Here is a 15,114-nt window from a genome sequence, read left to right on the forward strand (position 1 = left end):
ACATGGTTTGGCTCTGTGTTCTCACCCAAATCTCATCTCAAATTGTAATCCCCACATGTGGAGGGAGGAACCTGGTGGGAGGTGATTGGATCACGGGAGCAGTTTCCCCCATGCCGTTGTTGTGCGATAATGAGTGAGTTCTCACGAGATCTGATGGTTTAAAAGTATTTTGCTTGGGAGGCCGAGACGGGTGGATCACGAGGTCAGCAGATCGAGACCATCCTGGCTAACATGGTGAAACCCCGTCTCTACTAAACAATACAAAAAACTAGCCGGGCGAGATGGTGGGCGCCTGTAGTCCCAGCTACTTGGGAGGCTGAGGCAGGAGAATGGCGTGAACCCGGGAGGCGGAGCTTGCAGTGAGCTGAGATCCGGCCACTGCACTCCACCCTGGGCGGCAGAGCGCGACTCCGCCTCAAAAAGAAAAAAAAATAAAATAAAAGTATTTTGCATTTCCCAACTTGTGCTCTCTCTCTCCTGATGCCTTGTGAAGATGACGCCTGCTTCCCCTTTGCCTCCCACCATGACTGTAAGTTTCCTGAGGCCTCCCCACCCACGTGGAATTTTGAGTCAATTAAACTCTTTCTTCATAAATTAATCAGTTTCAGGTAGTTCTTTATAGCAGTGTGAAAACGGACTAATAGATACCCATTGTGATCAGTGTTGAGAAAGAGAAGCACAGGAATATGGAAGAGTGTGAGATACTGGGGCTCAAGCTGACCTCGGGTGGCACAGGGAAGGCTGCCGATTTGGGCAGCTTGTGTTTGCCTTCCAGGTCCATGCTGTCTCTTTCCAACCCTTCTCTGACCCTGGGAGCTGACCTATGTAGACAGATCCTCCCTTCTCTGGCCCTGAGACTGACCTGTGTAGACAGATCCACAGCCTCTTTCCTCTAGCCTCTGATTGGATTCTGCCTGTGGGAAGCCTCAGTGCATTGGAGAGAGAGAGGCATGTGCTATTCCTCTCATTCCCTGACTGTTCAGCCACAGTTTGGCTCAGTTGCTCCACCCAGAGCCAGGTCTCCTACTGGGACCCTTCCTGCAACTGTGGAGCCCACACCTCCTGTTGGGCAGAGGTGCTAAGTTCAGAGTGGCCCCTAAAAGGTATCCACGTCCTAATCCTTAGAACCTGGGACCATTAACTCACAGGGCAGAAAGGGAGCCTGCAGATGGGATTGCTGAGGTCTCCAGATGTGAAGATCACCCCAGGCTATCTGTGTGGGCCCTAAACGAAAGCCCCTGAGTCCTTACAGAAAGTAGGGGCAGAAAAAGATTCACACACACCCACACACGTCCACATACACTCACACAAACACGCACCCACACATGCTCATGTACACTCATGCAAACACACACGCTCACATAGGCTCTCTCACACACCCCCACACACTCACACACCCCCACACACTCACCCTCACACACTCACACACGTTCACATAGGTTCTCACACCCACACGCTCATACACACCGCCACACACTCATCTATACTCACACAAACACACATGTTCCCATAGCTTCTCTCACACACACACACCCCACACACGCACTTTCACACTCACACGCACATGCGCTAACACCCGCACCCACACTCACATTCACACCCACACTCACAATTCTTACAAACACACCCACACACCCACAAACTCACATACACGTTCATGCACACACCCACACCCTACACACACTCATACAATCACACACACACCCTAACTCACACCCACAATTTACACACTCAAATACACCCTCACACCCACTCTCACACTCAAACACCTCCCCCACACACATACCCACACACTCACATACACGTCCACATCCACATACACTCATACGTTCACACTCAGTCTCACACCCACCCACACACTCATATGCATTCACATACATGCTTGCACACACACACACACACACACACACACACACACACACCACACAGTAGGCAGTGTGGAGATGGGGCAGAGGAGATTTGAAACCTGAAGGTATGGAGGTGCGGCCACAGCCAAGAGATACTGGCAGCTGCCAGCAGCTGGAAGAGGCAGGGTTGGACTCCTCCCTAGAGTCCAGGTGGAGCACGGCCCCACTGACACCTTGATCTTGGCCCAGCGATGCTGGTTTTGGAATGGGGGCCTCCAGAATTGTGAGAGAATAAGTTTCTGTTGCTTAAACCACAGCCTGTGGCCATCTGTTCCCACGGCTGCAGGAAAGGAACAAAGTCCTTTCCTCCAGTCCTTTCCTACTGGGCCCTCCCCAGCCCCTGGGCCTTCTCCCTCCCCAGCCTCAGAACACAGATGAACCCCTCCCTGCAGATGCAGCCCAGTGCTCCCCACCAGGCTGGACTGCCACTCTCCCACTCACCCAGGGAAAAGGCCTCAGTTCCCTGCTGAGCCCCATGGACACAGCTCCCAGAGGAGGAGACGCTGATTTGGGGAAGAACAAGTCACTGCTCTCGGCGAGGGTAGAAGAGCATTCCAGACTGAGAGAAAGGCCTAGTGCGGTGTGATGAGAGTGTGCGGAATGTTCCGGAAGTGGAGAAAGGCCCTTGGGACTGGTGTGCAGAGAGGGATGGCGAGTGGCATGATCCTAATCGCCTGCTACTCACTGGTTCCTCTCTTGAGCCTCTGAGCCCGGTGCACTGTCCACCTGACCACTTCACTCAGCTCCCACAGCACAGCCAAGTGGGCACGGTCCCTCGAGAGGGCACCAAGGAGAGGGCAATGGCGGGGTCCGCCATCCCAGCCCCCAGCCCCTGGAGGCTCCTCTGCAGCCAGCCCAGGGGTTCTGGGTCTGCTCCAAGGGGACACTCGCCTCCAGGTGGGTCAAGCAGACCCCAGCCCCACACGCCAGGCGAGAGGCATCCGTACAGCTTACCTTGCTCTCCTTTGTGTAGGCGAGCACCTTGTCCTCCTCCTTAGGGTGGAAAATCAGAGTATCCACGAAGAAGGGAATGGGCTGCTTCTGAAAGGTGGCGCCTTCGTCCGCACTGAGGAATAGGCTCTGGTCCCGGTCACTGAGTGAGGAGCTGACAAGGATGACCTGAAACAAAAAGCGGGTTGTAAGGCCCGGGCCAGGTGCGCCTCTCCCCCAACATCTGAAAGGGGGTTGTGAGGCCTGGGCTGGGTGTGCCTCTCCCCTCTAACCCCTGACACCAGGGAGGAGTGCCCAGAAATGGCGGGCCCACCCCCAGCCCAGCCAGCTCAGCCTAACTACAGCCATCCATTCATGGAGTCTCGGGACCAGCCTCTCACCCCTGTACACCAGGAAGGAGATGTCCAGAAATGGCGGGTCCACCCCCAACCTGACCGGCTCAGCATGAATCACAGCCATTCACTCATCCGTCTATTCATTCATGGGGTGCCTGGGCCGGGTTTCTCCACACACCAGGAAGGGGTGCCCAGAAATAGTGGGTCCACTCTCAACCCGGCCGGCTCAATGCAAATCATAGCCATTCACTCATTCATTTATTCATTCATGGAGTGCCTGGGTCAAGCTTCTCCTTACACCAGGGAGGGGTGCCCAGAAATGGCGGGTCCACCCCCAACTCAACCGTCTCAGTCTAACTGTAGCCATACATTTAGGCATTCATTCATTCACTCATTCATTCATTCATTCATGAGTGCCTGGGCTGGGGGCCCCCCACAAGCCAGGGAGGGGGTGCTGCAGAAATGGCAGGTTTCCCCCAAACCCAGCTGGCTCAGTGCTAATCATAGCCATTCATTCATTCATTCATTCATTCATTCATTCATGGAGTGCAGGGCACTGTTCTGGGCACTGAGGCTCCACTGTAAATGAAGGGCTCACGGCCTCTGCCATGAATTCGAATTCCCGAGAGCCAAGACAGGTGAGCACTCAAAAACCCTGTCTAAAATTCTGTTTCAGGGAAAACTGCCCCAAAGCAGGACCAGGGATGGACTGGGAGGGAGTGACTGGGGGGGCCCACTACCTTCAGCAGAGATTACTGAGCTGGGGGTCCCCGGGGAACTCAGGGGCAGGCCTGAGGGGCTGATGAAGGGAACTGAGTGGGAGGCAGACATGGGGCTGGAGCAGCAGCCAGGGGTTGGGTCTGCAAAGCCTCGGACAGTGGTACAGTGGGTTGTATGGTGACCCCACAAAGATTCGTCAACATCCCTACCCCCAGCACCTGGGACTGTGATCTTATTTGGAAATAGGGTCTTTGGAGATGTGACTAAGCATCTCAGGATGAGGCCATCTGGATTTAGGGTAAACCCTAAATTCAATGACTGGTGTCCTTATATGGAGAGGGTAGGTAGGGACGCAGAGAGAAGGTGACACACAGGCAGAGACGGGGGATGCACCTGGATGTCACCAGGGCCATGAATTGCCGGCAGCCCGGGATGCTGGGAGAGGCACAGAGACAGGGGACGCACCAGGACGTCACCACGGCCATGAACTGCCGGCAGCTCGGGATACTGGGAGTGGCACAGAATGAAGAGTCCTTCTGAGCCCCTAGAAGGTACCAGCCCGGCCAACACCTTGGACTCCCAGTATCCATCCCATCAGAGGATATGTTGCTGCTGTTTTCAGCCCCCTAGTTTGTGGGTCTTTGCAATAGCAACCCCAGGAAACACACACAAGAGCTCTGCCAACCAGGGATCCTGTTATTTGGGGCGGGAGGTCTCTAGGGAGGCGTGATGAAGGGAGGGGTGGCCTGGTTTAGGTTTTCAAAGGGGCCCACACAGGAGTGGGTCATTTAGGAGGAGATGCCCTTATCCCAGCTGGGTTTGGTGGCTTGGTCAGATTCGGGACATCGCATCTCTACATTCAGAATGACAGACACCCAGACACTCACAGGTGGCCCCGGGGCCATTTTGTTTTGCAATTGGCAGACAAGGCAGCAGACAAAACTTACCTGAGATCACACAGCCATGGAATTTGAACCAGGTTACCCAGAGACTGAGTGTGCACCCCTTGCTCTGATCCTACAAGCACACACTGTTCGTTTGTTCCTTCCTTCCTTCCTTCCTTCCTTCCTTCCTTCCCTCATTCATTCATTCATTCCCTCATTCATTCATTCATTCCCTCATTCAACAAACATGTACAGTCCTGGGGCACTGGGTGCTGCAGGTATGGGGGTGAGGCAGGAGAGCAGTTGTGGCTGTATTGGGCATGGTTCTCATCCTAACAGGGGACCCAAAGCCAGTCCCAAAGGAAGTCTCCCTTTGGAGCCAAGCGTTTGACTCCAGAGCCCTGTTCTTAGCCACACACTGCAGGGTGTGTCCATGCAGGATGGGTGTTTGAGCTGGGCCTCGCGTGGGGCTGGGTAGGACCAGCCCTGCTGAAGATGAGCACAGCTTTCCTGGGGAGGGCAGTGGGCAATGGCACGGGGCGACTACGGTGGTCTTGCCAGACCCCAGAATATCTCCAGAAGACAGTTAAACTCATGGAGCCAAAATCAATAGGTTGCCTGGGGTGCCTGCCTTTAAGTGAATGAATGGTGATCCCATAGATTCTTTCTTTCCAGGGAAACCTTCATGAACTTCCCAGCTACGGTCACTAATCTCTGCTAACACAAAACCCTGCTCTCCCCGCACACCAAGGGCCTGACGGAGAACAACGTGGCCTCCGTGGAGAGCGATTCCTTGGACGACTTTGGCCCCCGAAATGCGGACGAAGGTGTGTGCTCAGAGCTGTGCCTCTTGGTGTGGTTTATCCGTAGGAAAAAACAAACAAACAAGGAAGAACTGAGGGGAGCCTTCGATTACATAATAATGTTGGCAAAGAACACGTAACGACTGGGGAGCTTGTGTGCTCGTGAAAAACAGCAGGGTGCAAAATTACAAGGAAGTACACTTACTGTACGTACCACATTGACACGGTCATAATGCGGTCTGTTAGGGTTCTGTTAATGACGAGTGAGTGGGTAAGTAGGTATATTTTTATCAATGGGAATGGCCAGAAATAAGAATGGAGGGCAGCTTGGTGGGAGGTAAGAATGATTGGTCTTAAGTGTGGGAGCTAGAAGGAATTTACTTTTTTACTTTGATAGAATAGTTTCAGATTTACAGAAAAGTTGCAGAGATAGCCGAGCGAGTTCCTGCCTGCTAGACAGGGACAGTGAGACACAGGGAGGTCACACAGATGGTCAGGATAGAGCCGAGGTCAGGAGCCGAGTGTTTGACTCCAGAGCCCTGTTCTTCGCCACACACTGCAGGATGCTTCAATACAGGATGGGGCATTTTAGCTGAGCCTCACAGTTCCTGTCTATGCCATGCGCAGTTCCCCTGTTATTAACACCTTGCATTAGCCTGGGACATTCACCACAAGGAGGATGCCAGCATCAGCAAGTTAATGTTCTCCAAACGCCATGCTTTGTTCAGCTTCCACCAGTATTTCCTTTTCCTGTCCCAGGATCCCACCAGGACACCACGGTACATCTTAGGCTGCGACAGTTTGGGCACTTTGCTTGTGTTGGATGACCTTGTGAGCTCTGAGGAGGGCTGGCCAGGCACGCTGGAGGATGCCTCTGAACGTGGGTCTGTCTGATGATTTTCTGGGCATCAGATGGGGTTGTGGGTTCTTGGGAGGAAGGCTGCATGGGTGAGTGAGGTACATCAGACCAAGCGCTGGCCGTCAGCAGACTTGTCACCGATGGCACTGCCCTTCCTTCCCAGGGTCCTGCATGTCAGGCCCTCCCTGGTGGAGTCACTCTTCTCCTTTCTGCACTGTCCTCTTGGAAGGAAGCCACCACGCACAGCCCACGCTTCAGGGGTGGGAGTTACCCTCCTCCTCGAAGACGGAAGAGCCACATCTATGATTTGGAATTCATTAGCATGGGAGACGTTTTTCTCTTCCCCTCCATTATTTACTCATTCAATCATTTATTTATATCACTATGAGCTTATAAATATTTATTTTATACTTCAGTTGTAATTGCAGACTGTTCTGATATTTTGTTGCTCAAACAGCTCCAGCTCTGGCCTCAGGGAGCCCTTTCAGCTGGGCCTTGTGTCTCTATGACACGTCCTCAGCATCCTTCTCCTTCCCAAGGTTCTTCTTCTTGTTTTTTTTGAGACAGAGTCTCGCTCTGTTGCCCAGGCTGGAGTGCAGCGGCACAATCTCGGCTCACCATAACCTCTGCCTCCCAGGTTCAAGCGATTCTTTTGCCTCAGCCTCCTGAGTAGCAGGAATTACAGACGCCCGCCACCACACCTGGCTAATTTTTGTATTTTTAGTACAGATGGGGTTTCACCATGTCGGCCAGGCTAGTCAAGAACTCCTGACCTCAGGTGATCCATCCACCTTGGCCTCCCAAAGTGCTGGGATTAAGGCGTGAGCCACGGAGCCTGGCCTGCCCCTCCCAAGGTTCTGCACACACTGCACATGGATTCCCCGGATAACCAGGAAAAAGGAAGGAAGTCCTCAGGACTTCTTGGCTCATTCATCATCCTTTCAACGTTGACCCACACGTCTGTGCCATTTGGCCAGGGAAGCCCAAATTCCCTCATTAAAGCGCTTTTTCATGATACAGTTCTTCAAATGTTCTTACGAGGCAACTATGTGTCCACCATCCTCACTGGCCCGTGTGCCATTTTTGTACCTCGAGCAAAACAGGACTGACATGGAGCTGGCTGTTAATCCTACCCGATGGACACATGAAGGAGTGCGCATCTTAGTCTGCGACCCCTGAGGGAATTGTGTGTTAGCTTTTCGCCTCTGGGAGGAAAACAGCCCTTATGAACATTTAAGTAGCCTGGAGAGCAAATCTCATAGAAAAAAGCTCATCCCCTTATTCATCTTCACCACTCAAAGCTTTGCACATGAATAAAGGCTCATTCATTCATTCATTCTTCCACATTGCAAAACCACATGGTCCAAGCAAGGATTCAGGTAAACGCGGGGCTCTGCGGGAGCACAGAAGAAGGAAAATGACACCCAGGTGTTGGGCAGGTACAAAGGCAGGTAGGAGGGCTTCCTGGAGGTGGTGACACCCAGATGAGCCCTGAAAAATGGACAGAAATTTGACTGGTAGACCTGGGGGTTGGGGCTTCAGGCAGAGAGGACAGCATGACCCCAAAGGCAAGTAGATGGGGGTCCCTGCCCTGCCTCTCCTCCAGCCTCCCCTCCCACCATTCAGGCTCCTGGTATCAGCCACGGCAAACTCCTTGTGTGTCTCCAGTTAGTGGAGGCCGTTTACATCCTGACAACCACTCGTGTGTGTACTGTTCCCTCTGCGTGGAATGCACAGTGGGACCAAGACACCCTCACCCCTGCCACTGGTGACTCAGAACCAAACCTTCCCTTTTCAAAATGACACAAAATCCATGTGTGATCAAATCAAAATAGCTTCTTTCAGATTTTCTGAGTACAAAATTCTGAACAACGTCAATCAACCCAAATGCTTCTCATTTACGCACGTGAGCCTATTTTGATGATAAGATGCCCTTCCCCTTGTTATCTGCTTGTCGAGCACTCTGTTCTGCAAGACTCATTTCAAAGCTCGCCTCTTCCGGGAAGCCCTCTATGATAAGGAGTTATTCCACTCCTTCCTCTGCCCCCTCCAGCATCTTGTGCACACACAGGCTACAGCCTGGTGGCCCTGGTGTCCTCCTGGTGGGTCTGTTTCTGCTGCCAGCCTCCCAGCCTGGCAGTGCTCATGTCTTCAGCACTGCCATTTCCCCCAGCACTGTGATCCCAATGAGTGGGCATTGGCATTATTCACATACAGTCGGGGGGCTCTGGGTACAGGGCTTGCTTCTCCCTCACAGCCCCTTTCTGCACAGTCCACAAGGCTCTCACAGAGGCGAGCGGCCCGAGGAAGTGATTCCAACCTGGGGCCCGGCAATCTGGGCCGGGGTTATTTTTGGTGCGGAGTTGGGAGAGTAAGCCAGGAAAGGAGGAGGAGAGGAAGGTGCTGACAGGAAAAGATTATTGGAGCAAAGAAAACAAATCAATTAGCATCGTGCCAGGCGGAGCTGGCAGTGGTTCCTCCAAATCGGGAACCAGCCTCTATTTTAAATGGTGTATTTTTACCACTTACTATTCTGGGGGAGACATATGGTACCTGCACTGGGTTCTGGGGGCCCAGGAGGCTGGTTTTTCGAAATTAGAGGCGACATTCTAAAACATGGTAAAGAGAAATGCTTGACAGATTCATATGAGTAACGGCCAGTTATTCGAAGACTAATTCTAAGAAATGGGTACACAGCTTACGGGGCCCAGCACATGGTCGGGGGCAGACCCAGGGTCAGGCGAGTCCCTTATTTTATTAAATATTCACAGCATACCTGCTAGATAGGTGTGATTTGCCCATTTCTCAGGTGGGAAAACAGGCCAGAGAATCTGTGTGCCCGGTAGGAGATCGCACAGACCGCTTTTCTCCCCTGATGTCTGTGTCACCTCTACACGCACCTTGGCCAATGGTATCCTTGCACCTGCCCAGAAGGCAGCTGGCCAACACGGGGGTCCTGATGCAACAGGCTTGGAAGAGTCTAGAGAGATCCCTCCCACCCCCCAAAGACTGGAAATGGCTTCCAGAAATCTGCAGCGGCAGGTCCGTCCAGGGCTTTCGCGATGGATTTCCGACCCTGTGAAGAGGGAAGTGGGGGCTGGGAGGGAGGGACTCCCATTCCTTCTTCCCTCTTGGCCCCTCGGCCCATTCTGGAGGGGACTGACTGACTCACTCAGTCCATATGTGCGGAACCCTGGGCTAGGAGCTGAACCCCATGGGATTCCTGCCCCCCCCCCGGGGGGATCACAGCAGACAGAAACATCACCGAGTAGGTCTGAGAGGTGTACTAATCTGGGCAGCCCCGAGCAGAGAGGGCCCCTCACCCAGGCTGGGCCGAAGTGGAGGAGAGGCCGTCCATCAGGAGCATTTCTGCAGATGAGACACAGCTCACACAGGGTGGGCCAGAGTCGACACTGTGCAAAAAGATGCCCCAGAGAGACAGGGCAGACACTGGGAGACGCTGAGCTGGCCCTCCCACCCCCTCCCTGCCTGGCCAGGGGGTCCGCCTGAAGCTGAGGCCTGGATGCCCTTCTCTGGCTCTGAACAATGAGTCCACACCTCCCTGCCTCCCTGACCTGCATCCCACTTGGTCTCCTGCTTGGACCTGCTTGTCAGAATCACCCCTGTGACTGAGCCCTTCAGGAGCCAGCGGTGACTCTGCCCCGGCCCGCAGGACACTGCCAAGTTCCCTTCCCTGGTCCACGTTATCTTCCTCCAGCAGGGCTCCAACCCATCTCCTCCAAAAGGTGGTGCCAATGTCCCAGTCTGCCTGGCAGCTAAGCTCATCATATCCTAACTCTCAACTCTCCAAGTTAAAAGAAAAAAAAGAAAAACAAACAGCATCCAGAAACCACTTCTCGCCTCTGCTAGAGCCCTGGCTCACACTCGCCTCTGCAGAACTCTGGTTTCCATTCACAAATCTCTGTCCCAGGGAGTATGCTTTTAGTCTGCCCTTTACCAAGTTTAGTCCTAAGGATTGGTGTCATTTGGGTTTGCCTTTCTATTTAAAACCCAACTGCCCAGTCTACTTCTGGCCAGACAGATGCGCCCAGCTCAGGGTACAGACAACTTGGCTTTGACACTCAGAGAGGCAAACAGTGGAGGCGAACAAACACTGCAGCATCCACCCCCGGATCTGAAATTAGAATCTTCCCAGAGTGTCTCATCCAAGCCTGTGTGAGTCAGAACGAGCAGAAAGCATTCTCCCACCCGGTGCTTCCCCTGTGGCTGAACACACACAGCTTGCTGGATGTTCAGCACACACTCCAGCGGCTAGTTTGGTGTTTTAGGAAAAAGTCACTCCCGTGATGGTCATGTTTGGGTGACCCTGAGGGCTGTAGAGATCCCAGAATGCAGAGTCCAACTGAGATGTGGCCTTGGGCAAGTCCGTCTCCTCACCTTCAAATTGGAGATAATCTCTTCTGTGCTGAAGTTCCCAATGAGGCAAAACATTTGCAAGTATTGTAGAAATATGAAGGGTCTTCATTCTACTTGTTGCTTTCTTCAACCAGAAAGATCTACTCTTGAAGACATCACAGGTGGTCTGCAGGTTCGTTCCTGCTGGGGCCCTTCAGGGTCTCCCAGGTGCTCCTGGGATTCAAGACTCACTCCCATCCTCACCTGCGGACGTGGCTCCCACGCATCCTGAGCTCCAGTAGTCCTGGGCTGTGTCCAGGTCCCAGAGGCCCATCATACCCTCACAGTCTGCATATGAACGGGTCTCACTTTGTTGGATGCCTTGGCCAACTTCTGACTGCCTGCAGGGTAGGGCCTAGGGGGATATGCCGGTGGCTGCTGTGGTGGTTAACCAGGTGAGATAACATGGTGACCTGGCCTTGGGCAGAGGGTAGGAGAACTGGAGGGGAGAGGGCAGATGTCAAGGACATCTTGGAGCTACAGTTCAGAGACTTTGCTGGGGAATAAATAAAATGGGGAAATACAAGAGCATACTAAGTTTCAGGCTTGGGTCAAAGGGTGGCTGATGGTGCTTTGCAGAGATGGGGATGCAGGAGGAAGAACTGGTTTGGGGGAGATGAAGCTGAGGTCAGTTTGAGCTGCTGAGGTTCCTGAGGTACCCCCAAGTGGAGGGAGGGGTGGGGTTTGATATATGGGGCTGGGATCAGAGAGGAAATCTGCATGGTGGGTAGGCATTCGGAAGCTCCGTGCACAGACTCCTGGCTGGGGGTCCTGGAGAGGACGAGCTCCTCTAGGCATGGCAGGAAGTGGGAAAAAGAACCGGCCTGGGATGGAGATCAGAGGGACCCTGCAGAGATAGCCGGTGGGGAGCGAGGGGGGGTGGGAGGGGCCGCTGGAGAGTGGCGACGGGTGAGGGGCTTCAGCAGGCCAGGAGGAGACAGCTCGGCCTTCCCACCTTTTGACTCCCACCTCCTCCTTCCCTCACCTCTCAGCTGGGCCTGCCCTGCCACAGCCTCTCTGACTTGTTTCATATCCATGTTTGTTCCACACCCATGGTCCCTCTCACGTGGCTCCGGCCACCCCAGCCTCAGGCTCACTCTATGTTCTGGCTCCGGAGAGCCCCTTCCCGGAGGCTGTGCGGCTGGCTCCCTCTTTTTAAAAATTTATTTTTGTTTTTATTAATATCACTTCTAATGGACCAATCATAATTGTATACATTTGTGGGTACGATGTGCTATATATACACACACACACACACACACACACACACAAATACACAACATGCAATGATTAAATCAAGCTAATCGACACAGCCATCGTCTCACCCACTTGCTTTCTGAGATGAGACATTTGAAATTTCGAAACAGCGAGGGAAGCGAAGTCCAGATGACCAGCTCCTCCTAACCCACAGCTGGCAGCTCCAAGACCAACGTCTCAGAGGCCCTTCCTGAGCACACCACCTAAATGGGCCCTGCCTCCTAGTTATCCTCTGTCTTAAAAAGAAATCATTAAGCCTCTCTGAAAACATCCTTTTATATTATTATTTCTGATTGTGGCAAAATAGACATATCATAAAATTTCCCCTGTGAGCCCTTCTTGAGTGTACAGTTCAGTGGCGTTAGGCATCCACACTGTCCTAGAACCATCACCACCGTCCTTCTCCGGAGCTTTTCCATCACCCCAAACTGCAGCTCCCCATCCCCTCCCTTCGTGTTATTGTGCTCACTTCCTGGCCGACCCCCCACGAGGCTGCGTGGTCAGGGAATAGGGTTGTCTTCTTCACTGCCCAATCCCAAGCCCTACCTGGCACGTACTGGGTGCTCAGGCCACGAGTTCAGTGCTGCTGAACATGCTGATGGGATATATTTAACTCTCACTTCTGGTGAACTTTTAACATTTAAGGGAGGTGGCATTCTGTTCTGTTCTGTTCCGTTCCATTCTGTTCTGTTTTGTTGTGCGCTGATGTCTCAAACCTTCTAAGCCCCACCTGAAGCCCAGGAGCCTGGAAGCCTGGAGACCACATGCCCCCACCTCCCTTAGACTCTACCCCCAAGCTGCCTTCACACGAATGCTGACAGGCACAAGAGTGGAGACGCCTTGTTCTCCAGCAGCTGCTGCAGGCAGGTCCAGGGCTGTGCCAGGGTCTCCAGCATCCTCTCCAGGCCCACCCGCTTGGGTGCAGCAGGAGCTGAGAATTGGCAGCTGTTTTTCGAGGTTCCTGCGCACCTGACCTCCTGATATTTTCAGTGTCTACTGTATAAGGAAGCCTCTAAGTCCTTGTGTCAAACCCCTTCCTCCCCTAGATGCCCAAACTGGTTTCTAACCAGGGCCTGTGAATCACTGGATCTAGAACTATTTTACCAAATAAAACGAGTTGATCTGAAACCTTCTCTGTGTGGACCGAGGGCATGCCTTCATGCCAGCCTGCCCGAGGTCTTGAGACTGCCTAACCGCTTCCCTGCCAAGACCCAGGAATTTTGCTAAGGCATTTTTCGTGGCTCCTCGGCCAACAGAGGCACATCATGAGTTAATGAGAGCTTTGCCCCTCAAATAAAAGCTCTTGGCCAAATGGGAATCGGGGCAGGGCCAAGGTGGAGAGATCTGTCAGCATTCATGGTTTCTAACTAGGCGGGCGAGGGCCCCATTTGCCCCCCATGGCATGGGAGTTCATGCACAATTCTGAGAAACATGTTGGGAGCCAAGCAGATGATGCCAGGGCTTGGGCGGCAGTATCACCCATCCCTCCTGAGTAGGGATATGTAAGGCCTGGCATACTCAGCAGGACACCTCCCACTGTCCTCTGCTTAGCTGAGGGAATTTTGAAAAACCTATGAAAAGGCTGGGTGCAGAGGCACACACCTGTAATCCCAGCATTTTGAGAGGCCGAGGTGGGTGGATCGCTTGAGTCCAGGAGTTTGAGACCAGCCTGGGCAACAAAGCGAAACCCTGTCTCTCTAAGTACAGAAAAATTAGCCTGGCATGGTGGCATGCACCTATAGTCCCAGCTACTTGGGGGGCTGAGGCAGGAGGATCTCTTGAGCCTGGGAGGCAGAGGTTGCAGTGAACTGAGATCATGCCACTGCACTCCAGCCTGGATGAAAGAACCAGACCCTGTCTCAAAAAATAAAATAAAATAAAATAAATGAATAAATAAATAAATAAACAAAATCCTATGAAGGAGAAAAGTCAAGAAAATCATTATCATCAAGGATGAAGATGGGGAACAGTACCATACCTGGGACTCAAATTTTTCATTCATTAAGCCAGCACCTAGGCACAGAGCACCAGGGACTGTATTACGTGTTGGGTTATGATTGTGGACAGGACAGGACAGGACAGGACAGGATGAAATCACTCCCATAGGCTTACAGCTGAGTGCAAAAGACAGGTAGGAAAACAAATGCAGGAACATGATCATTTCAGATGGTAGTGGGTTCCATGAACAAGATAGAATCAGGTAACTCAATGACTAATGTGCATGTGTATATGTGTTTATATACATGTATTCATACATAAGTACATACACACATGACACATACAAATATATGTATGTGCTATAGAAAGAGACGTACATATGTAGGAACAAACCTATAGTGACAGAGGCATGAAGCAGGCCAGAAGGTTAACAGCACTGTTTGTTTCTGGGTGACGAGACGATGGCACTTTTTTGTTTCTTTGGAGAATGTTTATGGCTACACTTCCTAGTCTGTACCGCATAGCCTAGTGTGAAACACCTATGGAATGACTAAATACACTTTTGTAAGTCAGTATTTTAAAATGAATGTGTTACATTTGTAATTAGGAAAAAATCCAATAAGTAATAAACTTTTATGAAAGAGGAATGTGTTTATAAGCAAAAGCCTAAGAAAGTCTGTTAGCAAGACACTTGTTAAGAACTAAGATTTCCTGCAAGGTCATCTGTCAATGGTCAGTATTTGATACTTTTATTTATTTGTTTTGAGACAGGGTCTTGCCCTGTCACCCAGGCTGGAGTGCAGTGGTGTGATCTCGGCTCACTGCAGGCTCTGCTTCCTGGACTTAAGCCATCCTCCCGCCTCAGACTTCCGAGTAGCTGGGAACCACAGGCGCGTGTGTACCACCATGCCTGGCTAATGTTGTTTAATTTTTTTGTAGCAACAGGGTCTCTCTATATTGCCCAGGCTGGTCTTGAACTCCTGGGCCCAAGCGATCCACCTGCCTTGGCCTCACACAGTGCTGGGATCACAGATGTGAGCCACC

At 52.2% G+C, this 15,114-nt stretch overlaps 1 protein-coding gene across 5 annotated transcripts in view; it reads right to left on the reverse strand.

Moving 5' to 3' along the window:
• Positions 1-15,114, reverse strand: part of SORCS2 (sortilin related VPS10 domain containing receptor 2) — a 552,142-nt gene that overhangs the window by 101,884 nt on the left and 435,144 nt on the right. For all 5 annotated transcript variants that reach the window (XM_033213659.1, XM_033213661.1, XM_033213658.1 and 2 more), the window contains exon 4: positions 2,862-3,026. In XM_033213659.1, coding sequence (XP_033069550.1) covers positions 2,862-3,026 — 165 coding nt within the window. The remainder of the gene's footprint in view (positions 1-2,861; positions 3,027-15,114) is intronic.

Source organism: Trachypithecus francoisi, unplaced genomic scaffold (assembly GCF_009764315.1).
Source record: "Trachypithecus francoisi isolate TF-2019V2 unplaced genomic scaffold, Tfra_2.0 Lachesis_group1, whole genome shotgun sequence".
Taxonomy (NCBI): domain Eukaryota; kingdom Metazoa; phylum Chordata; class Mammalia; order Primates; family Cercopithecidae; genus Trachypithecus; species Trachypithecus francoisi.